The sequence below is a fragment of the Rhinoderma darwinii genome, chromosome 5, assembly GCF_050947455.1.
Source record: "Rhinoderma darwinii isolate aRhiDar2 chromosome 5, aRhiDar2.hap1, whole genome shotgun sequence".
Lineage (NCBI taxonomy): Eukaryota > Metazoa > Chordata > Amphibia > Anura > Rhinodermatidae > Rhinoderma > Rhinoderma darwinii.
Window position 1 is genome coordinate 277805632 of NC_134691.1, and position 25410 is coordinate 277831041.

Genomic DNA, 25410 nt, shown 5'->3' on the forward strand with positions numbered 1-25410 from the left:
AAACGAAACCATTAGCAACGGAAACTTTACCATTAAAGTCAATTGTAATGCAAATTGAAGCTATTGGTTTCTGTTTGGTTTTCGTTCATGGGTTCCGTCAGACCTTTCCGTCCTTTTCCCTGACGCAGATGTGAACGAAGACTTACAGAGATATCGGTATTGTCTGACTTGCTGTAGCAGCTATTTCAACAAAAGTGACAACAAGAAATGCAGCCATATTGGTTATAACAGTTTACTTTTCAGAAACTGATGAATAACTGACATATTGTCAGTATCTATAGCAATGTAACAATTTACCAAGAAGCTAATTAAAATATGACAACCAGTTTAGCTGCACTTTCCTGTTATTTACCTGGTATTGCAGCTCACCGCCCTTCAGTCCCATTCAAGTAAATGGAATTGGGCTGCAATACCAGGCACAGCCACTACCAAATGTACAAAGATGTGCCTGTTAAAGAATGAATGGGACGTGGCGCTAAGGTTCCTTCCTTTAGCTGATTGGTGGGGGTGACAGGAGCCAGACCCCCACAAATATTATATTGATGGCCTATCCTAATCATAGATTATCAGTAATAAAGTCCCTGAAACCCCATTAACAAAAGGGGCTTCCACGGTCGGCTAATATGCCATCAAGTTCTGCACCCTGGCGTCTGAGTGGTCATGGAACAACAAGGCTTTGGTGGTGACTTTCTACAAGGGACTCTCTGGCCACATAAGAACTAGCTGTTCATTGTCTTCCCTCAGTCCTTGATGAGCTAATCTCCCTAGCAACCAGAGTGGTTCTCCTGGAAAAGGTCTCATAAAAGGGAGCTTACCCGCTGGCTCCTACCTTCAATAATCCTCCGATCGCTGTACCACAGAAGTCCATGCAATTAGCTTGCACGGCCTTATGTCAAGTAGTAATCTAATTGTTGCTTGACCCAAGGATTATGTCTCTGCTGTGGGCAGAAAGGTAATCTGCGTACCAATTATCCTGTTCATCCTGTGAAGCCGTAAAACTTTAAGGCCTAGATGAGGGTGGGGAGATCACCTTAGTCCTGACGACAAGTTGTCAGTTCCCACCATCGTGGTTCTCATGTTCCTTCACGAATTCTGTCAAGCTTTTGTGAACTCTGGAGCTGCTTAGAACTTTATTGACTACTCCTTTGTCAAGAAGCTCCGGATTCCTCTATTGACACTCCAGTCTATGACAAGCCAGAGTATTCTTCTGTTAATCTCTGCTCAGCCTCTAGTGCCTGCTGTTGTGGATGTTTTTCAAGCTTTTCCGGCCATCTGGATGGAGGTTCACAGGCAATAAGGGGCCGCATCTTAGACCAAGATTAGCGCTGATAAGCATTTAAGTCCAGGTCCCAAGATAGCTCCTGGGGATAGAGTTTGGTTGACTATGGAATACATACATTTAAAAGTTCTGTCTTTCAATCTTGCTCTACGTATAATTTGACCATTCCAGGTATTGGAGCAGATTAACCCAGTTACTAAATTGCCACCTTACCTCTGGATACCCAGGAGTTTACATATTTCCCTTCTGTGCCGTCTGGTCATCAACATGTTCTCCACGAAGATCAAGACACCTTCTGCTACTGCCTTGAAATCCTTAGCAAATTTTGAAATTTAGTAAATTTTGGACTGCAAGAAGGTTCAATGAGAAACTTTTTTATCTTATTGATTTGAAAGGATATGGTCCTGAGGAGAGAAATTGAGTTCCTAAGGAAGATGTTCATGCTCCACTGCTCATCAAGGAATTTTACTTGAAGTAGCCCTTTAAGTCTCTCAAAATCTCTTTAGGGAGAGGGGTCCTTACCTTAGCTGGTGGCAGCACTGCGAACCAGATTTCCTGATTACCCTCCTGTCTTCTCATTCGGTAGGTCTGCCTGGTACCTGCTCTTGACTTTGACCCCTGATTTCTCCTGGCTATGTTCCTTGTTTTCCTCTTGCCTGTTGCATTCTGATTGATCTCCTGGTGATGACACTCAGCTATTTACCTGACGACTTCTTCAGCGTTTCCACCACCAATCCGTGACTATTCTGCAGCAAAGTCCCTAGCTCCTTGAGGAGGTTATGGGTGAAGACCTGGCTAAGAGTGAAGCCAGCATCAAACGTATGTTAGCTTAGAGAATCCCTATTTTGGTATGTGACTATAACTTTGATGTTATCATTTTTATAAATATGGCTGCTTCTGCTGCAGCAAAACAGAATACTGCCAATACCTCAGTAAGTAAAGCAAACATAATTACCAAACTTTGGTAAGTACTCTTACTTCTGATCCAGTCAGTTTACATACATACAGTGAAGGAAATAAGTATTTGATCCCTTGCTGATTTTGTAAGTTTGCCCACTGTCAAAGTCATGAACAGTCTAGAATTTTTAGCCTAGGTTAATTTTACCAGTGAGAGATAGATTATATATAAAAAAAAAAACACAAAATCACAGTCAAAATTATATATATTTATTTGCATTGTGCACAGAGAAATAAGTATTTGATCCCCTACCAACCATTAAGAGTTCAGCCTCCTCCAGACCAGTTACACGCTCCAAAGCAACTTGGTGCCTGCATTAAAGACAGCTGTCTTAAATGGTCACCTGTATAAAAGACTCCTGTCCACAGACTCAATTAATCAGTCTGACTCTAACCTCTACAACATGGGCAAGACCAAAGAGCTTTCTAAGGATGTCAGGGACAAGATCATAGACCTGCACAAGGCTGGAATGGGCTACAAAACCATAAGTAAGACGCTGGGTGAGAAGGAGACAACTGTTGGTGCAATACTAAGAAAATGGAAGACATACAAAATGACTGTCAATCGACATCGATCTGGGGCTCCATGCAAAATCTCACCTCGTGGGGTATCCTTGATCCTGAGGAAGGTGAGAGCTCAGCCGAAAACTACACGGGGGGAACTTGTTAATGAACTCAAGGCAGCTGGGACCACAGTCACCAAGAAAACCATTGGTAACACATAACGCCGTAATGGATTAAAATCCTGCAGTGCCCGCAAGGTCCCCCTGCTCAAGAAGGCACATGTACAGGCCCATCTGAAGTTTGCAAATGAACATCTGGATGATTCTGAGAGTGATTGGGAGAAGGTGCTGTGGTCAGATGAGACTAAAATTGAGCTCTTTGGCATTAACTCAACTCGCCGTGTTTGGAGGAAGAGAAATGCTGCCTATGACCCAAAGAACACCGTCCCCACTGTCAAGCATGGAGGTGGAAACATTATGTTTTGGGGGTGTTTCTCTGCTAAGGGCACAGGACTACTTCACCGCATCAATGGGAGAATGGATGGAGCCATGTACCGTCAAATCCTGAGTGACAACCTCCTTCCCTCCACCAGGACATTAAAAATGGCTCGTGGCTGGGTCTTCCAGCACGACAATGACCCAAAACATACAGCCAAGGCAACAAAGGAGTGGCTCAAAAAGAAGCACATTAAGGTCATAGAGTGGCCTAGCCAGTCTCCAGACCTTAATCCCATCGAAAACTTATCGAGGGAGCTGAAGGTCCGAGTTGCCAAGCGACAGCCTCGAAATCTTAATGATTTACAGATGATCTGCAAAGAGGAGTGGGCCAAAATTCCATCTAACATGTGTGCAAACCTCATCATCAACTACAAAAAACGTCTGACTGCTGTGCTTGCCAACAAGGGTTTTGCCACCAAGTATTAAGTTTTGTTTGCCAAAGGGAACAAATACTTATTTCTCTGTGCACAATGCAAATAAATATATATATAATTTTGACTATGTGATTTATTTATTTTTTTTATATAATCTATCTCTCACTGGTAAAATTAACCTAGCCTAAAAATTCTAGACTGTTCATGTCTTTGACAGTGGGCAAACTTACAAAATCAGCAAGGGATCAAATACTTATTTCCTTCACTGTATATCTTGATTGTTTTAGGTTATAATTGATTGGTTCACCCATCTATCCTGTAGTCTGGTACTCAAAATGTGCAGTCTAACTAGCGGTTTGTGTAGAAGTAAGACTATGTTCTCATGTATCTATATCTTTTTGATAAATCCCATGATCTTATTTACCTTGGCAGCAGCTGCCTGGCACTAGTTGCTAGTTGAGTTTACTGTCCACTAAGGCCTTATTCACACGAGTGTGTCCGGTTTCTGTCCGAATAAAAACTACAGTTTTTGACTTGTATAAATCTCCATGTTACGTCCGTGTGCGTTCCATGTTCGAATTTTAACGTCCTTATATCATCCGTTTCTCTCACCCGCAACTAACGGAAGTTGGTCCAGTCTTGTCAATTTGGTCCTATTTTTGTTTCATTCCACTAATAACACAGGAAGGTCACATGATCGCTCATATGCCATTTTCTATTGCTTTTACGGCTTGGAGATTTTTCTTCTGCATTGCTTAGCAATGAATCCGTGAAAAGTCGACAGCACACATGTCATCCGTGTGATGACCGTTCTTTCAAGCACCCCTAGACTTTAATGGATAAGAATAGGGCATGCTGTGAATTTCTGACAACAGAAACCCACTACGTTGTAAAAACCGAATGTGTGAATAGCCCCATTGACTTGTATAGGTCAGTGTGCTGTCCATTAGAACGTCAAACAGTAGGAAAACCAGTAACAATGAAAAAAGTAGAAAGAAGACTAGGAGAATATACAAGAGTAGAGCGGAAGAGAAAGAAACCGGCATCCATTGCAACTTACGCAACTAACAATCTGTGCACATAGAAATGAGTGAGTCAGAGGCCACATCACAGACGTGCTAATAAAGGTTAGCCATGATATAAAGGATGTAATAAGTATGGCAGCAGGCAGAGATTAAACAAGCTTACTATCAGATGCAAAGAATTTTCACTCGTTTTTATAAAATGTACCACTCTGTGCTGTTCTTACCAAGTATTTAAAATATTTAGACATTGATGTAAAAGCAAAATTCTTCCCCATAGAAGGAATAAACAGAACAATGTGCAAATCAAAAGGTTTCTAAAGCTGAAACAACATGGGGCCAATTATTCAAATAGAAACATTTAGAACACAATCATACATTCCAATTTATCAACTGTGACTATTTAATTAGAGTGAGAGTAATCGGCTGAGGAATACGACTGCTTTACAAATGTGTGTACTAAGTACGTCTTCCTCATACTGAAGAAACAGAATGAAGAAACGTATTTTGTGTGCAGTGATATCTCTTTTTTTTAAAGGGCTCCTGGTCACAGCTGCATAGGTTTCCTGGCTTCTCATGCTTACTAGTATTTCTAACCAGTTATTTACCCAACCATGTACTGGAACCAATTAGTTTTTTTCAAAATAGCCATAGCACCACGGTGAAGGAGTCCTTACTTTAGTGCATATGCAGGGGCGCAACTAGGAAACACTAGGCCCCATATCAAACTTTTGACTGGGCCCCCCTCCCCTGGGTGCCACACACAGCCCGCCCTTGTAGATAGTGCTCCCCTGTAAATAGTGCCATACAGCCCCCTCCTGTAGACAGTGATATACAGCCCCCCCATAGACAGTGATATACAGCCCTCCCATAGACAGTACTATACAGACCCCCCTGTAGAGTGCTATACATTGCCCCCTGTAGACAGGGCTATACAGCCTCCCCATACAGCCCTCCCTGCAGAAAGTGCTATACTTTCAAGTATCACAAAGAGGGACAACCGATGGGGCGGGCAGCAGCATTTTTTCCATTTAAGCCACGCCTCTAATCTCACCCAATCCCCGTCCAAACACACCCGGTTCAGCCCACGCAATATCATGCTCCCATAGTGCCCCCCACAGTATAATGCCCCATAGCTGCCACCATACAGTATAATGCCCCCATACAGTGTACTGACCCATAGATGCCCCATACAGTATAATGCCAACACAGATGCCCCATACAGTATAATGCCCACACAGATGCCCCATGCAGTATAATGCCCACATGATGCCCCAATACAGTATAATGCCCACACAGATGCCCCCATACCGTATAATGCCCACACAGATGCCCCCATGCAGTACAATGCCCAAAAAATTCCCCCATACAGCATAATGCCCCATAGCTGGACCGATGCAGCATAATACCCCCATAGCTGCCCCATACAGTATAATGCTTCCTATAGCTGCCCCCACAGTATAATGCCAACCTTAACTGACCACCACAGTATAATGCTCCCCATAGCTGCCCACAGTATAATGCTCTCCATAGCTGCCCTCACACACTATAATGGCCCCCATAGCTGCCCCCACACAGTATAATGCTCCCCATAGCAGCCCCCACAGTATAATGCCCTCATAGCTGCCCCACAGTATAATGCCATGCATAGCTGCCCCCACAGTATAATGCCCCCCATTGCTGCCCCCACAGTATAATGCCCCTATAGCTGCCCCATACAGTATAATGCTCCCCATAGCTGCCCCCACAGTATAATGCCACATAGCTGCGCCCCATAGCTGCCCCCACAGTATAATGCCCCCCATAGCTGCCCCTACAATATAATGTCCCCACAGTATAATGCCTGCCATAGCTGCCCCTACAGTATAATGCCATCCATTGCTGCCCCCACTGGATAATGCCCCCCATAGCTGCCCCCACATTATAATGCCGCCCATACAGTATAATGCCCCATATAGTGAAATGCTCATATAGCTGCCAACATATCAGCGGGGGGCTACCCAGTATAATGCCCCACAATGCCTAATAGAAAATAATAACATAATTACTTACCTATCCCCATTCCCACGATGGGTGGGGGATCCTTCTCCTCCGGTCTGTGCTGTGAGTGACTCGGCGCAGACAGGCGTGATGACGTCACTACATCGCGCCTGCCTGCGCTGAGCCGCTCAAGGCAGAGTGAATACTAGAGCAAGGACCAATCAGCTTCTTGCTCCAGCAGTCAGGAAGCGGGACCAGCGCGGTCAGTGCTGTGTGGCTACGGGGGCCCTATAACCTCCCAGGCCCGGTCGCAATAGCGATCGTTGTGACCCCTAGAGCTACGCCACTGTGTACAGTAGCCTATGGCAGAGAAGGGGGATACCACCCTGCCCTGTCACAGTGTACAATAGCATCTGCGTCCGAAGGACGCAGACACTATTGAATATGGCGTCACTACCGCTCTAGCAGCCATAGCGGCTGCTAGAGGAGCCTCTGGGCATGGGGGGGGGGCCGTGCCGGCTCGTGGCACAGGCCCCCTAATGCCGCAGGCCCCGTAGCAGCTGCTATAGCTGCTACAGCGGTAGTTATGCTACTGTGCATATGTCAGCACTGTACTTGCTGTGAGTTCCTAAATTAGAGACTGGGACTTTTATATTGTGCATGTTCCTATGTGGAGATAGACTTGAATGACAGGCACTTTCTAGATAACGCATCATCCATAGGGGGTCTGGGATCAGAGAACGACATCATCAGAAGCCTGCATGTAAACACTGGCTACTGATGAGATAGTGATAAAGATTTGGATATGCACAACTGGGGCAAAACTGAAACATAATTATATTAGTAAGTTTCATAATATTACAGGCCTTTTTTGGAAGAGTTCATATTTTATGAAGTGCACAACATAGACCTATTTTGTGTTTTGTATTTATTGTATTAATATTGCATTTTTGCAGGTACGCTAAAACGAAGTATCAGTGCTTCTGGAGGAGAAATCTCTCAAACAAGGTGGGTTTATTTAGGTTTTGTTAAGGCATGTTCACACGCTTAAAGGGAACCTGCCCCCAGCATTTCACCTATTGAACTTTACTTGTCCCTCACTGGCCGCTGATATCAAAAGTTCATTGCCGTTATCCCCTCTCCTAAATTCCTCCTCCGACTGTAATTAACTGTTTGCAAACATTTAGCGTCTTTTATCGTAATATTCCGGTGTCCCTTTGTGCGCACACACCAGAATAGGACATCAATGTACAAGCGCAGGATTTTGTGTGCTGGGTGAAGGCGAGGAGCTGTCAATCAAAAGTAAGGAGGCGGGAAAAACTCGGGAAGACTTGGGGAATGAAGATATGACTCATACGAAGATTTGGCTCTTTTCAAATGAAGATATGATTCTTTTATGCTCATTAGCATACAGTGTGGGATTACTAAAAAACTGAATACTAAAGCTCCTGAGCTGACTAAGAAGACAGTTATAGGTTATATAGAAATGATTTTTCACCCACTACCATGGCCGGCCTTAGCTATGTTCGACCAGTGCGGTCGCACAGGGCGCCAGCCGCCACACGGCAAGAGGGGCGCCAGCGGGTGTGTGTATCCCCGCGCCGTTGCAACTACCAGCGGGGATACACACACTAACTGCAGTTGCACCCGGGCGCTTCTTCACTTAGTGGCCATCGCTACCGCTGTAGCAGCCATAGCGGCTGCTAGCGGTGACCCCGGGCATGAGGGCGGTGGCGCCACTAGCAGCTGCTGTGGCTGCTATAGCGGTAGCGACGGCACTATAGCAGAGCAGGGAGATATCTCCCTGCTCTGCTGTCTACTAGCGCCACTGTAGCTCCCTTCAGCTACAGCGGCGCTAGTAGACAGCAGAGCAGGGAGATACCTCCCTTGCTCTGCTATAGTGCCCCCCTGTAGATATCAACCCCCCCTTCCAGGATAGCGCCACTGTAGCTCCCTGAAGGAGCAGAATCCCCGTGTGGCCGGGGATTCCGCTCCTGGAGCGCTGCTTGATGCCTCTGTCCATATATGGACAGTGACATCAGGAAAAACTCCTGAAGCGGAATCCCCGGTCACAGCATTGCAGACTCTATGATCTGGGATTCCACTCCAGGAGAAGCCAATGACGTCAGTGCTGCCTCGAGTCCGAAAAGGTTGAGAAACTCTGTACTAGGGTCCCGTCATGGAGCAGATCAGTTCGTCATGGGAACGGGGCATAGGTGAGTACAATTTTTGTTTTTGTTTGGGGGCACTGTCTACAAGGGGGAGGTGCGGGGACTGTATGGCACGATCTGCAAGGGGAGGTGGGGGACTGTATGGCACTGTCTACAAGGGGGAGGTGTGGGGGGCTGTATGTCACGGTCTACAAAAAGGAGGTGGGGGATTATGGCACTGTCTACAGGGAGGCTATATGGCAAAATCTACAGGGGGGCATTATACTGTGTGGGGGCCACTAAGCGGACATTATACTGTGTAGGGGTACTACAGGGGGCATAATACTGTGGGCACAATTAGAGGACAAAATACTGTGTCCTTTAAGGGGTTGTAATATATTATATTATTAAATATTATTATTATACTGTATGGGGGCATTAAAGGGGCATTATAATTTTTTTATGGGGCATTTTTTTTTAATGATGGGGTGGGTTGCCGAAAGATCATTTCACACAGGGCGCCATCTATCCTAGGGCCGGCCCTGCCCTCTACCACTAGGTGACAGGTTCTCTTTAACAAAAAACGGCTGAAAATACGGAGCTGTTTTCCCTTGAAAACAGCTCCTGATTTTCAGCCATTTTTTAAGCATCAAGTGCTTTTCACTGCGTTTTTTACGGCCGTTTTTGGAGCTGTTTTTTTATTGAGTCAATGAAAAACCCCTCCAAAAACGGCTCAAGAAGTGACATGCACTTCTTTTTGCAAAGCGTTTTTTTTCGCCCTGTTATTTAACCCCTTAATGACCAGCCTATTTTATACCTTAATGACCAAGCCATTTTTAACGTTTTTCCATCGTCACATTCCAAGAGCTATAACCTTTTTATTTTTGCGTCGACATAGCTGTATAAGGTCTTGTTTTTTGCGGGACAAGTTGTATTTTTTAATAGCACCATTTTGGGGGACATAGAATTTATTGATTAACTTTTATTAACTTTTTTTGGGGGGGAAATAGAAAAAAACCTGAAATTTCGCCACTCTTTTTCACGTCTTAAATCTACGCCGTTTACCGTGTGATATAAATAACACAATAACTTTATTCAGCGGGTTGTTACGATTGCAACGATACCAAATTTCTATAGTTTTGGTATGTTTTACTACTTTTACACAGTAAAAACGCTTTTTTTTTCAAAATTATTTGTTTTTGTGTCTCCATATTTGAAGAGCCGTAACGTTTTTATTTTTTCGCCGATGCGGTTGTGTGAGGGCTTTTTTTTGCGGGAAGACTTGTAGTTTTTATTGGTACCATTTTGGAGTAGATGCGACTTTTTGATCACTTTTTATCAAATTTTTTTTAATTCAGGATTCACAGAAAACAGCAATTTTTCCATAGTTTTTTATTACATTTTTTACGGCGTTCACCGTGCGGGTTAAATAATGTAATAGATTTATAGTCGGGGTCGTTACGGACGCGGCGATACAAAATATGTGTAACTTTTTAACTTTATTTTGTTTTTTTAATAGTAAAGCATTTTGTAAGGGGAAAAGCTGGGTTTTTCATTTTTTTTCACATCTTTTTTTAATTAACTTTATTAAACTTTTTTTTTACTTTTTTACTAGTCCCACTAGGGGACTATAATATGCGATTCTGCGATCGCTATTATAATACACTGCAATACTTTTGTATTGCAGTGTATTACTGCCTGTCCGTTTAAAACGGACAGGCATCTGCTAGGTCATGCCTCCGGCATGATCTAGCAGGCATTCATTAATGGCAGACCTGGGGGCCTTTATTAGGCCCCCGGCTGCCATTAGAGACACAGACACTCGGCGATCGTATCGCCGGGTTTCAGTGGGATGAGAGGGAGCTCCCTCCCTCTCTCCAAAACCACTCAGATGCGGTGCACGCTATTGTGCACCGCATCGGAGGGGTTAAACGGGTGAGATCGATACTTATATCGATCTCACACGGCAGAGCAGGGACGCTCCCAGCCCTCAGCTGCCTCTAACAGCTGAGAGCAGGGAGATTTGACGCTCCCTGCTCTGTTCACTTTATCCTGATGCAGTGCCGTAAAAAGGCATATGCATCAGAATAAAGCCCGTTAGTGGCCGCCGTTAAAAGGCGTATTGGCGGTCACTAACGGGTTAATAATGAGGCATAAGATAACGCCCCGTCGGGGCGTTTACGGCCCGAAAAAACCCTGAAAATAGCCCAGGCGAAGGTAACCTTATAGTTCACTTAATAACATTGGGTATTTGAAATATCTGGCAATATTTTTTAAAAACTGCTTCTGTTTTGGTGTCAAACAATTTCACTGAACATGATACTAGAAGCCACTATATAAAGTACAAATCTAATGAAGTGACTGGCAGTTCGAAATTCCAGACACGAGAATATTTACAGGAAATACTGGGACTTCTCACAAATGACCTTTTGACTATTAGGAAACGTCGGTCCCTTTTAAGATTACCATGACTATAAGGGTATGTGCACACGTAGTGACCAAAAACGTCTGAAAATCCAGAGCTGTTTTCAAGGGAAAACAGACCCTGCTTTTCAGACGTTTTTTGACCAACTCGCATTTTTCGCTGCGTTTTTCGCGCCGTTTTCGCTGCGTTTTTTACGTCCGTTTTTGGAGCTGTTTTCATTGGAGTCTATGAGAAAACCGCTCCAAAAACGTCCAAAGAAGTGTCCTGCACTTCTTTTGACGAGGCTGTATTTTTACGCGTCGTCGTTTGACAGCTGTCAAACGACGACGCGTAAATAACAGGTCGTCTGCACAGTACGTCGGCAAACCCATTCAAATGAATGGGCAGATGTTTGCCGACGTATTGTAGCCCTATTTTCAGACGTAAAACGAGGCATAATACGCCTCGTTTATGTCTGAAAATAGGTTGTGTGAACCCAGCCTTAGTCTATCTTCTGGGCGGTTCTGGTTTTAGTTGTTGAGCCTATTCCGCTCCTCTGTCTTTCTTCCTATCAGATTGAAGGGTGGAGTATTTAAATCTGAGTTGGTTCTGTTTTCTTTGCTTGTGATTTTCCTGGTTTCCATGTGTTTGATCAAGCTACTGACTATACCCTGTACCTTTGACTATTTGCACTTTTTGGAACTGGACCTCGGCTTGTCTCTGGATTACCCTTTGCTTACTGATTTGGACTTTCTGCTCCCGGATGGTTTTGACCTCTGCAATCCCTGATATCTACTAGCTTTGTAACTTGTACTTTCTGTTTACCCTCAGGCTGTCTTGTTTTCTGCTCTGATATTGCCTGCATTGCACCTCTTATCCTACACCAAACTCTGTTAAAACAACCTATGCTGCAAAGTCCAACCTGCATTGTGGTGGGCTCTGGAAAAAACCATAGAGTAACCTTAGAGTCTGTTGATCAGAGTTGTGACGGATTGTGGGTTGCAGATTTATTTGCATGCTCATTCCTGACAGCCTCCAGCAGCCTTTGGGGAATCGCTCACCTAGCACTTCCATAAACTTCCACCTTGTGAATTGCTCAGCTGGTGATTTCATAAAATTGACTATTTTATGTGATAATTTAGGTGTGAATTAGCAATGGGGGTTATACGTATCAAAAGATGAATCCCCTACGGGTATGTCCACACGTAGCATTAATACCGCAAATTTTCCGTAACAGAATTATTTGCAGAAAATCCACAGCATAAAACTGTAGCAGCAGTGTAGATGAGATATGAACAAATCTCTTTCAAACGCTGCGTAAAAAAACAGCCGAAAAACCCGCAACAAATAGCAGATGTTGCATTTTTTGTGGTGGAAAAGCTGCAATTCTGTTGCAAAAAAAACAACTCCGAAAGAAAATAAGTTACACTTACTCATATCTCTCTGCTTCTGCTTCCAGGCTTTTTTTTTTTTAATTCTATTTTCCACAGCAGACATTCCGGCCGAAAAACTGCACCACAATTTGGCTGAAATTCTCTGCGGGACCTTTCCCTATTTACAATGGCACGAGACAGGGCTGTCCCCTATCCCCCCTGTTGTATGTTCTGGTTATGGAACACCTCATGGCCTCCATTCGGAGCAACACGGATATTAAGGGTATTAATATTGGAGGGATGGAATACAAGTGCTCGGCATTTGCTGATGACCTATTGGTCTATCTCACAGATCCTCATGTCTCTCTTCCTTCATTGATGTCCGAGTTGTCCCGTTTTGGAACATGGTCTAATTTCAAAATCAATTTCTCTAAGTCGGAAGCGCTAAATGTTTCTCTCCCGGGCCCGTTAGTGTCGCTTCTCCAAAGTAATTTCCCCTTTTCCTGGCCCTCCAGAGGTATTACATATTTGGGTGCCCGTATAAGTGGTGACCTTACACAACTGTTTACAAATAATTTTATCCCCCTATTGGCCAAGTTTCGCACTGATCTTAATTCCTGGCATAAGACTGAATTTTCCTGGTTTGGCCGTATCAATATTATTAAGATGTCTCTCCTCCCCCGCTTACTTTATCTCCTGCAGACGATCCCCATCTCTATCCCATCCTTCTATTGGTTGCGGCTTCAGCGATGCTTCGGCTCCTTCATTTGGCCGACTGGTCGTCCACGTCTGAGCCGGGCTCTTCTGACTCGCTCCAGGGGTACGTGTGGGGTTGGTCTGCCGGATTGTAGGCTCTACTATCTAGCATCAACTCACGCACGTGTTTTAGATTTTTTTCATAACCGTGAATCAAAACTATGGGTCCGTTTGGCTCAACAACTATGTCCCAGTACCCTATCATCCCTGCCGTGGACCCTGCCCGGGAACAGACCGACTCAAGCCTCCTTTGTGGTTCATCATACCCTCCTGGCATTGAGGTCCTTAGGACCTGGAAGTACGCTTATAGACCCCCTGGGTCCTTTAACTCCTATCACAGATAATCCAGCCTTTCCTGCTGGTAAGGCTGGGCGCTCCTTCCTAGGCAGGCCGTCCACCGGCCCCATGTATTTTGCCCAGGTCCTCTCCGCTTCCTCTCTTCTCCCTCTAACCTCCATCTGCCCCGATGCCGTGCCCTCCACTCGCCGTATATATGAATATGCCCAGTTAAAGCACTTTTATGGAGCGGTTAAGCGACGCGCACATCTTCACCGGTCGTTGACGGACTTTGAGCGCCTATGTGTCTCCACCCAGCCCCCTACCCATATCATATCCACAATATATAAATTACTCCTTTCACAGCGTTCCCAACAACTCCCCTCCTTCTGCGGGGCCTGGGAGAGAGAATTGCATACTACATTTACTGACGCACAGTGGAAGCGATGTTTCTCCCTCTCACAAAAAGCCTCTATAGCCATTAGGGCACAAGAAACTAGCTACAAAATAGTATCTAGATGGTACCGGGTCCCGGCTGCGCTTCATAAATGGTATCCATCTGTGCCTGACAATTGTTGGCGTTGTGGTGATGTAGGAGGTTGCATGTCTCATGTTTGGTGGAGTTGCCCCTTGTTGAGGAGTTTTTGGGATGCGGTACTTAAATTTATATTGGAGGTTACTGGAGTCTCTGTCCCCAACTCTCCGGAAGCAGCTCTTTTATTCATGTTCCCGATGCCAATACAAGTTTATAAAAGCTCCCTAGTTAGACATCTCCTTCAGGCAGCAAAGTCAGTGATCCCGCGCAGGTGGAAAACGGCAATACCCCCAACATTAGATGAGTGGTTTCGGGAAGTTGCCGCGATACAGCGAATGGAACACCTGGTGGCTCACTCCCCGGCAGCTGTGGTAAAATACACATCTACGTGGTCTCCTTGGATAGTGTTTCTTTCTTCTCCTTCCTACCTCACGGCTGTAACCTGAGTTGGCCTATGCTCTTGTGAAGTGTACTGTGACGCTTGCTCGCTGCTGTTCTCACCCAGAATACCCCAGAACTGGAGTCCAGGATCCCCTTGTCCTCTCCCCTCCCTCCTACTCCTCCCTCTCTTGGGGCCTTTTTCTATACTTTCTCTTCCCCTGTCTAGGGTAATGTGCCGCTCCCTCTCCATTTGAATTAAGTGGCCTCACTGTGCCTCCTGATGTTTTGCTTCAAGAATTCTCCATGCTACTGTTGTATACTGCTCAGTGTCCTTCTTATTGAGATGTGATGCACATTATTGATTTCTCTTTTTTTTTTTGTTGTTCTGATTTGTTTTTGATTTGGTCCACTGACCTTGTTTGTCGTTTCCATTTATGGTGTGGAGGCCTTCCCTCCACTATGTCTTGTAATTTTGTGTTCTGAAACTCAATAAAAATTTTGAATAAGAAATTCTCTGCGGGGACCAGGGCACATATGCTGTGTACTTTTATGCAGCGAATCCATCTTGTGTGAACATAGCTTAATTCTCCTGTGCCTAGCCATGCCAAATATGTGTATATTTTTTTACGTTTAATGAAACACAAAGACACCATTTTAGGTTTACATGTATCTCCCTCTCTTAGCTTTAGATGCTGCCCCTATATATGGATGATGATTATCCAGGAACAGAAACTTTGTAGTAAAAGCGCAAAAGCAGATAGAGCCAGGGTCGAACAGGCAAAAATTGGTGGCCATGGGTAAATGTACATTCTGCGTGATATGAACGTATTAATGCTGCTGCCCATTCACAGGGCCCGTTAATTTAAGTGGAGCGAGTGAGAAGTTGTTAACTAACTTTACAAATACATATTGCTTTGTTAAACACATTGCAGGTATAGACAATTAAATCACATCTATTTCTTCCTAATATGTTACCATTATTGCAAAAATGTTTTCATTACTTAGATAGTTGGTGCAACTGAATCATCTGTTTTTGTTTTTTTTTGTTTGTTTTTTAACATTAATGTACTTGTGTTTGGAAAAAATAACTGCACAGTTCCTCAATATCATATGGCGATATTATATTTTAGCAGAACATTTTAATAAATCATGAAGTGTGTATTGTATTTTGACACCAGTTATACTTAATTCCTTTTTTAATAATAGGCATTTTCCTCTTCCATCATTTTTAATAGTCTATATTATTAGTCTATACATATTTGCTGACAGAGCCCAGAGAATAAATTGTATGACGCTACCATGAGTCTAATGAGGCCAAGAGGGAGCGAACTTTGGTTGTAGACCTTTCATCATGCAATGGAAACATTGGAGTAAGCTTGTTAGTGACAAATTTTTACTCTATTTCATTGATTGAAAAAAATATACAAAGTGATTCCCGTCTATTAGGTCTATTAGCCAGTGTACAAATATGACAAGATCTTTTGTGTTTGCCTTGGGAAGTAGATGTTCCCTTGAGTACCCACAGATTTAGGTAGACAGTCCAAATTGGTCTCTAGTGTTAGTACATGTGTTATTTTATTACACGGTTGTAGCTGTAGTTGAATTCTCTGTACAGCTTATGGGATGTGTAAACTCTATTAATAATGGGTAACAATGATTATAATGCAGTCAATAATACTGTAGGTAAGTATACAAAATAAGTAGATAGATAGTATCTATTTATATATAGTATAACTTTCAATAAGATTATCAGTCTATTTCATTTTCATTTTTAAGTAATAAATGGGCATTATGATTACAGCAAATAAAGCTTATTCTTCGTATTAACGTTATACAATTTTCCAATATAATTTCTGTTTCAATTTCTCATGGCTTTCAAGATCTCTGCTTGCAGTGATTGAATTGAAACCTTTAATGTTTACTTCCATTGGATAGAAATCTGTACTTATTATGTGGCAATCACACAGGTGAATAGCTCGTTGCATGACACATCAGATAACTGTGCTGTAACAAGTTGTGCACCTGCGTGTCCATCACGGGACCAGGACAGAAGTAAGCAATTGAAAGTTCCCATTTAATGACTGCAGGCAGAGTTCTTGAAAATTATCAGCAATTTATGCAAACTAATACAATAAATAAGGTTTACCTGCTGAAACCATCATATCTCTTTAAACTCTATTTCTTACACTGTTATGTTTAATAAAATCTTCACTTTTCTCAGTTGTACCTAAAAAAGTTTGCAATATATATTTTTCAGGGATCACACGGGAAGCACAGGTTCAAAACCAAGACCAGGTAATTCTTTGTTTTCTGAGCTCAGAAGTTTGAATGTTTTTTTTAAGATATAACATGAAATGCCATCTCTTCCTTTCTTTTCTTCAGCTTTGCTGCCTATTGATCTTCTTCTGAAAGTTCCTTCACTGGTGTTCAGGTCTCAAAGTAGGAAGCTAGCGACTTCGTTAGGGGCAGAATTTCCTACACACAGTTTTTCTACTATGCTTCTTCACAGTCTGAAACATTCTGGTATATATTTTTAGTGGAATTATATACATTTTCTTTTGACTTATATATATATTTTTAAACTTTTAAAGTACTTCACATGCTGCCTTCCAAATTTTATACCATAAGTAAAAAGTGTACTTTCAACTATAAACATGTCAGCCCCAACAAATTTGCCCAATATATCATTTACCAATATTGCACTTCTTCTAAGTTGTTAGGCCCAATGTCCCTGTCATATCGGTTAGTCCGCAGTAACCATCATCTTCATTGTGTACTCGTTGCCTAGCGGTTTCCATATCCAGCGCTGTTAGACACTGATTTCTACAATCCTCTCAATGAGAGGGAAAGGGCAGCATCTGCTAGAGCGCTCCCGTTGGACATGTACAATATATATTACTGATGCTTCCTCTCCCTTTCTGGAGACACGCAGTTGGTGCTTGGACAAAGTTAAAAAGAGTGGTACCACAATTCTGATTGCTTGGATTCTCATTTCCCTCAACCATATAATACATTCACATTATTATATGTGAAGTACCAAATGTCCAGATTATCATTATACAATGAGTGTTCAGCTGCTGTCGTCATTTTTTTTTCTACATAAAATGCTCCAGATGAAAATTCCCTCTCCCTCCAGCCATGAAAAAGTATGTACACATCACATCTGAGCCTTCCGTCAGACATATATATTGAGGGTATTGCCATTGTATAGGCATAAAGTGGCATACGTTTTTCTCTTAGGCTCCCATGTTAAAAAACATGTACTGCGCAGTATACATTTTGCTTTGTGGGATGCCTCTGCATAGAAAAGCATAGTATGTATGCCAGCCTGACTGAGACCAAAAGGATAATGTTTTAGCCCCCATGAGGTGAATCGAGCCCTATGAATACGTTTAGTGTATAAGCTGGAAGCTTTCTGGGCATATACACTCAAAGGTGATGTAAACAGATTCTAAGATACACAATATGAGCATTGTTAAAGGGAACCTGTCACCAGCATTTCACCTATTAAACCAGCAATTCTTGGTGAAAGTGGGTGCAAAATAATTTTTTTGTAACCTATCATTATCTTCTAAGTAGGTTCTCTACCTTTAGTATTCCGTTTTACAGTGTTCCTGTGCTGTATGCTAATGAGCATAAAAAGAGTCATATCTTCATTCCTCAAGCCTTTCCGAGTTAACCCCGCCTCCTTACTTTTGATTGACAGCCCCTCTCCTCCCCCCCAGCACACACGAAATCCCGCACTTTTGCATCGATGTCCTGTTCTGGTGCATGCGCAGAACGAGTCACCATAGCGGCGCATGCAAAGTAACTAGGTTTGGCGATCGGACGATGCAGGGAAGGCTGTCGAACTATACATGACGAGATTTCGGCATTCAGGACGGGCCAGCTTTCGGCGGTGGGCGGGCATAAGAAGAGGAATGAACGAGACTGCTGGATTATTACCATAAAAGGCGCAAAATGTTTGCAGACCGTTATTTACGGTCAGAGTAGGAGTTTAGCGGAGGGGATAACGGCAATGTAATGAACTTTGGACAGCAGCGGCCAGCGAGGTATGAGTAGAGTTCAATAGGTGAAATGCTGGTGACAGGTTCCCTTTAAACTTCTCTTCCTTTTGGGTATGCAGTGCTACCAGAATTGTTTTCCCTAACTGAAGTTGGAAGTACATATTAGGGCCAGCATTTTCCTACAGTACTGTCAGGCACAGCATTCTCTCTTGCCTATGTTCCACTTGTCCATTTTCTTAATCTTGTAAGATATATAAGTGCCCTAATGTTGAAGCTCAAAATGCCGCTATCTGGCTAATAATTTTATGTCTAATTAAGCATTATAAGTTATATTTAGAGTGAACAGTTACAATACTGTAGTGATCGAAGAGTGCAGACAAGTTGTGTTGTTTCTTCTCCAAGTAAGCAGTTCATGCACTTGTAGGGTCGTGGTAATCAACTAGAGTATTCTAGTATGGTAAGATGAACTTTTGTGCTTACTCTTTTCCTTACCTTGGCACTGTCCTTCATTCACTACAGAATACTAATCACTCAAGTGCTTTACTAAATTTAGCTTTATTCTTACTGTACATTCCAAATAAACCAGCTAAAATATTCTGCACAATGATTGGTTTAACCAAGGAGAACTATGCAAATGTATTTCTTTTATTCTACTTTATTACATTTATTGTACTGGATATCACTTATTGGCTCTGACAACCACAATTAATTTATGTTATTATGCTAAAGAGATAGATGATATACAATAACATCCTCTAACCCACACTCTGGTGTGAAATACATTTATTTGGTACGGTTTCTAAATCGCCACACTGCCATGCACGTACACTTCCTTCTGCTGCTGATGTAGCTGGATCTGCCCATAGGGCGCACCCAAATCTTTCCCTGTCAATGACCAGGTATATTAGTCTGCTTCACTGGACACACCCTGCCTGAGCAATATTGGAATAACCTAGAGTTATCCAGCATAGGTTCATGTATGTACCTTATCCAGTCTGCTATTGGTACTAGTTATCAGCCTGTATCCTGTCTGCTATTGCTACCAGTTATCAGCCTGTATCCAGTTGTCCGTTACCAGCCGATATCCTGTCTGCTAGTGCTACCAGCCTGCATCCAGTAATCCACTACCAGCCTGCATCTAGTTACCTGCTACCTGCCTGTATCTAGCTACCTGCCTGTATCCAGTTACCTGCTAGGTCTACCTGTGTCTTGCTACCTGCCTGCCTGTGACCAGCTACCCTCTACCTACCTGCCTGCCTATTATCCCCTACCAGCCGCTACTCTCACCAGTGGAGTAGCTCAGTGGGTTCACAAGCCGCTGGTTGTTACAGTTTGCTCAAGCCATGTACGTTGCTGGCAATCCCAAACCTATGGTACAGGCGCTCCATGACGCTATTAAGGAGATCAGCGATCGTCAAGATCAAATCCTGCAGTTTATGAACACTTTGGCTGTGCAACAAATGGTTAATCCTCCTCCAGCAACTCCTCTGCCTGTACAACAACTTGCACCTTGTTCACACTGCAGCAATTCTGGTATTCAATTGCCTCTGCCTCCTCGTTATGATGGTAACTCCAAATCCTGCTGTGGTTTCCTGAACAAGTGTATATTCCACTTTGACCTGCATGCACACGTGTTTCTTTCTGACCAAGCTAAAGTTGCTTTCATTGTGTCTTTGCTTTCTGTTGAAGCTTTGGACTGGGTTAAACTCATGTGGGAATGAGATTATCCTGTAACCACAAACGTATAGACTTTTCTTGCTGCCTTTCGTGCTGGGTTTTGGAGAACCAGGATGTGTCTCCTCTGCTCTATCAGTCCTACTTAGTCTATGGCAGAGAAATAGGTCTGTAGGCCAGTACACTGTACAACTCCGCATGTTGGCTTCTGAACTGGCTTGGAACAATAAAGCCAAGCTGGTTTCTGGGAGGGTCTGGCTGGTCGAATCAAAGTCGAATCAAAGACGAACTTGCAGGCAGAGAAATCCCTGTTACCCTGGATGCCCTCATTGCCCTGGTTACCCGTATTGACCAGCGCTTCAGGGAACATCTCAAAGAGACCTCTAAAAAAAGAAGAGTACCACTGGGCCTCTGTCAATGGATGACCTCTCTCTGAACCAGTCCACTTTGTTACGGAACCCCTAGAACTCCAAGTAGGGGCTTCACATTCAGAGAAGATCTCCCTATACGTCCTGCCTGATTCTGTCTATTCTCTGCTCTTGGGGTTACCCTGGCTTTGTATGCATGCCCCACTAATCGTTTGAGACTTAGGACAAACTCTCCAGTGGGGACCTCGCTGTCTATCCAGATGTTTCACCAAGGTTTATTCCATATCCCTGTCTTCTGTTCCACGGAAATTGACCAGTCTACCCCCTGAGTCTACCGAGTCTGCTGATTTGTTGCTAAAGCCTCAACACCTCCTTTTGCTCTCATGTTGGTGCTGTGGCATCCCTGCTGGTTAAAGACGCGCCTCCAGATGAGTCCCTTTTACCAGGTGCCCAGGAAAAAGCTGTCCAAGGAAGTTCTTGATGTTGTGTCAGCCTGTGTTCCTGATACCCAAAATAATTATGCTGGATCTGAGCCTGCCAGTCTCCTGTCTCTTTTGCCTGTACCTGATCTTCCTCCCTCCGCCTCTAGCACTTTTCTCATTAAGAGAGATATCAGAGGTATGCAAACCTACTCTTTCTGCTTCTTGGGGATCTGAAAGTAAATCTGAGTTTGTGGACATTTCAGACTCTGTCAAAGCGGATTGGGAAAATATTGGTTCTGATTATTCTGAGGATATCCTTGACTCTGAGGTGAAGTGGACTGGTCTCTGATCATAAAGATGTCAATGCTCCAGCCCACCTAATGCCGGGGCTCTGCAATCGTTGGTGTACTTTGGTACACGCTGTACGGTTCCTAAATCTCCACACTGCTGCTAGTGGTGCAGTCTGTTGAAGTGAATGGGAGAAAATGCTGCAATACCTGTGAATCGCCGCTGAATGCGTGTCGACGATTCACAGTGAGCAAGAAGAAATGAAGGGGAAGCAGATATCTTACGAGCGCTGAGACCCTTCAAAACAGCGGATCGGCATGGGTCCCGGAAAACCCCTTTATCAATAAGTTATATGTACCTCAAAATAGTGCCATTTAAAAATACAACTCGGCCTGCAAAAAACAAGCCCTCACTCATACAGCTTCGTTGATGGTAAGAAAAAAGCTATGGCCCTCAAAATGTGGCGACACAAAAACAAATGAACTTAAAAAAAAAAAGGAGTTTAATGTGCAAAAGTAGTAAAACGAAGAAAAAAAACAACTAAATAAATTTGGTATTGCTGAAATTTTAATGACCCACAGAATAAACTTAAAGTGTAACTAAATGTTCAACAAACTTCTCACATGTCGTAGTGACATGTCAGAAGTTTTGACTGGTGGGGTCCGAGCACTGAGACCCCCACCAATTGCTAAAACGAAGTGGCAGAAGCACTCGTGTGATCGCTTAGCTGCTTCGTTTCTGTTCGGTTTTTTACGGAAATCGATGTAACGGTGTACGGACTCAATAGAAAGTCTATGAGCCAAAAAAACTGTGTCGGGATTGCTTTTTTTCCATTGCCCCCAATAAAAAGATAATATAAGTTTTTAATACATTTATATGTACTCCACAATTGTAACATTAAAAAATATAACTCGTCCAGCAAAATAACAGCAGAGGCAACGGCTAGTGTCACGTTTGTAGCTTCCCATAAGGTTTTTTTTTCTGCCCCTAATGTTTGATTTGGCTGGCAGCTAGGATGTTCTTTAAACTGGGTGCCCTGCAGATGGTTAATAGTATTTATGAGGGTAAAATAGATTTAAGGTAGGGGTGGAGATTTAGCACATGCCAGTGTTTTTTGAGGCTATCTCTGATCTGTTTCTACCCTGGATTCTGTGTACAAACAGTGCTTCAAATAGTGCTTTCTGACTAAGTATTTGTGCACAGGTTTAGCTTGTGCACAAATACTTAGTCAGAAAACACTATTTAATGCCTGACATCCACTTATTAAAGGGTAACTAAACTTTCAACAAACTTCTGACATGTCATAGTGACATGTCAGAAGTTTTGATTGGTGGGGGTCTGAAAACTGAGACCCCCACCGATCGCTAAACAAGGCAGAAGAATCTCTCAGGTGAGCGCTGAGCCATTTGGTTTCTGATCGGCTTTTCTTGGAAAGCCGATGTAAAGATGTACAGACTCAATATAAAGTCTATGGGCCCATACTCCGCTACAACGGCTTTCCGGAAAAAGCCGAACAGAAACGAAGCGGCTAAGCGCTCACACAAGCTCTTCTGCCGCTTCGTTTTAGGGATTGGTGGGGGTCTCAGTGCTCAAACCCCCACCAATCTATGACATGTCAGAAGTTTGTTGAAAGTTTAGTTACACTTTAACTGGTTTTATTGGAATTTTAAAGATTTGAGTAATATCATAAGTTTTGAATGAACTCTTATGTGAGAAGAAAAGAACAGCTCCCATTTAGCACGTTTTCTATTTATAAAACCACTAACTGGGGGCAAACTTTTCATGTTTTTTGCCTGAACCGGTTTCACACATAATAAAATCCATGGACTTTTAACTGCCTAGAAAAAAATCTTCATTTTATTGCATATTGCTTTTTGTTGGATTTTATAACAATTCAAAATTACCAAGGACAACAAGCAGCGCCAGGAAAAAAACATTCTTCTTTATATCCTTTTGCACAAGTTGCCCCTGAGTAGATGCTGGGCTGGAGCGCCTCGACATTGACAAACGCTTCAGGACGTTGTGCTCCTAGCACAACGCCACCAGACTGGCACAACCCATTTTACTAAGATTTTTTTTCAACCCAATTGGGTGATGCTGTCTGTACGCCTTTCTTTTTCTCTTTTTTTAATAATTAAATGTTCATGGCCCCTTTATGTTAGCAAACAAATGGCCAGTGGTCATTTTACATGTATCTGCTGGATGTTGGTAAATTGAGAGTGTGTATGGTCTCTATGGTACTGATAAATATGTTTAAAGGCTATGTACACCTTTGCACACCTTTTTATTTCTTTTTTAATTGCATTGTTTGTTCTTTCAATATAAAACACATTTCTAATTGGCCTTAATTAGAAATTGTCTACCGTTTGTCTTCTGTACCTGCAATGTATTTCAGTACATGGCCAGCTGCTGTATTAGGTTCTCTCTCTGATCCGTCAGTCTGCTCCCTGACGGCAAACTGAGCAGCTCCTCCTTTGTAGACTCATGTGCGAGCATTTAGTGTGACATATGCAATGTCCTACTCACTGGTGTGTGCTGTGCAGATTAAAACAGTTCCCCTTCAGTTATTCAGCAGCCACTTTCTCCTCTTCACTGAGGACTACAGTTCATGCCCAGCGATCTCTCCCAACCACAGATAGCTGAGTATGCACAGTGCAACATATCCCCTGTGTTAGCAGAGAGCTATAGTGTACTGAGAAGATCGTGAACAGAAGCTTGGAGGATGGCAAATACATAGGCACGCTGTGTAACTGTGTGGGCATGGTTATGCAAAACAGACTCAGATGCAGCTGAAGGGATGGGGGAGAGCAGAGAGGAGGCTGTGCTTGTGCATGAGAAATCCACACAGAGAAGAGAACATGTGACCAGTGCTAGGGAACGCCCCTAGAGAAGAAGTTTGAATGGAGAAAAGGTTGCAAACTGGTTATGAGAGCTACTGAAGCCATAAAAAGGAAAGCTCAATGCATAAAACAGATAAGTGCAATATTTTTTCTACAGTAACATATATGTATATTGATTTTTCATGCACAAAGGTTTCCATAGCCTTTAACATAACATAAATGACAAAAAGTATAGCTAATAAGATAAATACCATGTATATAAATCATGTTCAAATGGAATAATATTCCAGAAGTTCTGTTTCGTTATTCATTAATTTTCATGTTGAAACTTTTTGTTTTCTACAAAACAGCATCTGCAGGTATTGCAGTGTCACAGAGAAAAGTACGACAGATTAGTGATCCTATACAACAGATATTAATCCAGCTCCACAAAATTATCTACATTACACAGGTACAGATTTTAAATATTTAATTCTATGCATTACAGAAATACTACATTTTGCCATCTCATTAATTAAAGATTAAAAAGTTTAACTCTTAGATCAATTGTTACAATCATGGTTCAGTTATTATTTTAATCTGGGACCTAGTGGTCTGGGTTTCCCAAAGGTGCGGCATATGTCTAATCCAGTCCAGATTTAACTTTAATACATGATTGCTTCTAACATTTTTAAGGTTCAAATCCAAAAACAAAAGGTCTACAAATGTTGGTACAGACTAAACAAGCATCAAACCAGCAAATGACAATATTGGGAAAGCCTGTAAAAAATAATTCCAAGGACCTAGAATGACTGCTGTATTACTTCTTCAGTCCTAGAAAGTCTTGTTTTCCTGCATTAAAGAATTTCAGTTATTCCATTAGCCCAATATCATGCTATTCTGTGGATGCCAGACTAAAAGAATGTTATAGTATAAATCATATATATTATTATTATTATTATTTAATTTCTATATAAAATGACAGTTTGCAGAAAGAGAAACACTTTCTTTCCAATAGATAATTCATAGTTTATTGTGCCTTACTAACAATAAGGCGCGAATAGTGCTGCACGGACTGCTACTTGCTCCATGTATCAAGTGTTAGCATTTTTCAAAAAGAAACAGAATGGTTTCTAATGAAAGCATCAAAGTCGTATTTACCATTAGTGCAACCTGTGCAGCTTCACAGGGGCCCTTCCGTATATATATATACTGTGGTGGTTGGGTCGGGCTGAGCCTGCTCCATAAGATGAGCATGTTGGCTATATGTTACAGCTGACACGTCAGTATAACGAGCGGGATCCTGCTTGTTCAACCCCTTAGATGCTGCAGTCAATAGCGACC

General features: G+C 42.7%; 1 protein-coding gene across 2 annotated transcripts in view; it reads left to right on the plus strand.

The window, feature by feature from the left end:
• NEK10 (NIMA related kinase 10) overlaps positions 1 to 25410 on the plus strand; it is a 161647-nt gene that overhangs the window by 116772 nt on the left and 19465 nt on the right. The window contains exons 20-24 of one of the 2 annotated variants that reach the window (XM_075827182.1): positions 7570 to 7621; positions 15172 to 15285; positions 16746 to 16783; positions 16871 to 17011; positions 24438 to 24538. In XM_075827182.1, coding sequence (XP_075683297.1) covers positions 7570 to 7621; positions 15172 to 15285; positions 16746 to 16783; positions 16871 to 17011; positions 24438 to 24538 — 446 coding nt within the window. The remainder of the gene's footprint in view (positions 1 to 7569; positions 7622 to 15171; positions 15286 to 16745; positions 16784 to 16870; positions 17012 to 24437; positions 24539 to 25410) is intronic. The other variant, XM_075827183.1, reaches the window with a different exon arrangement.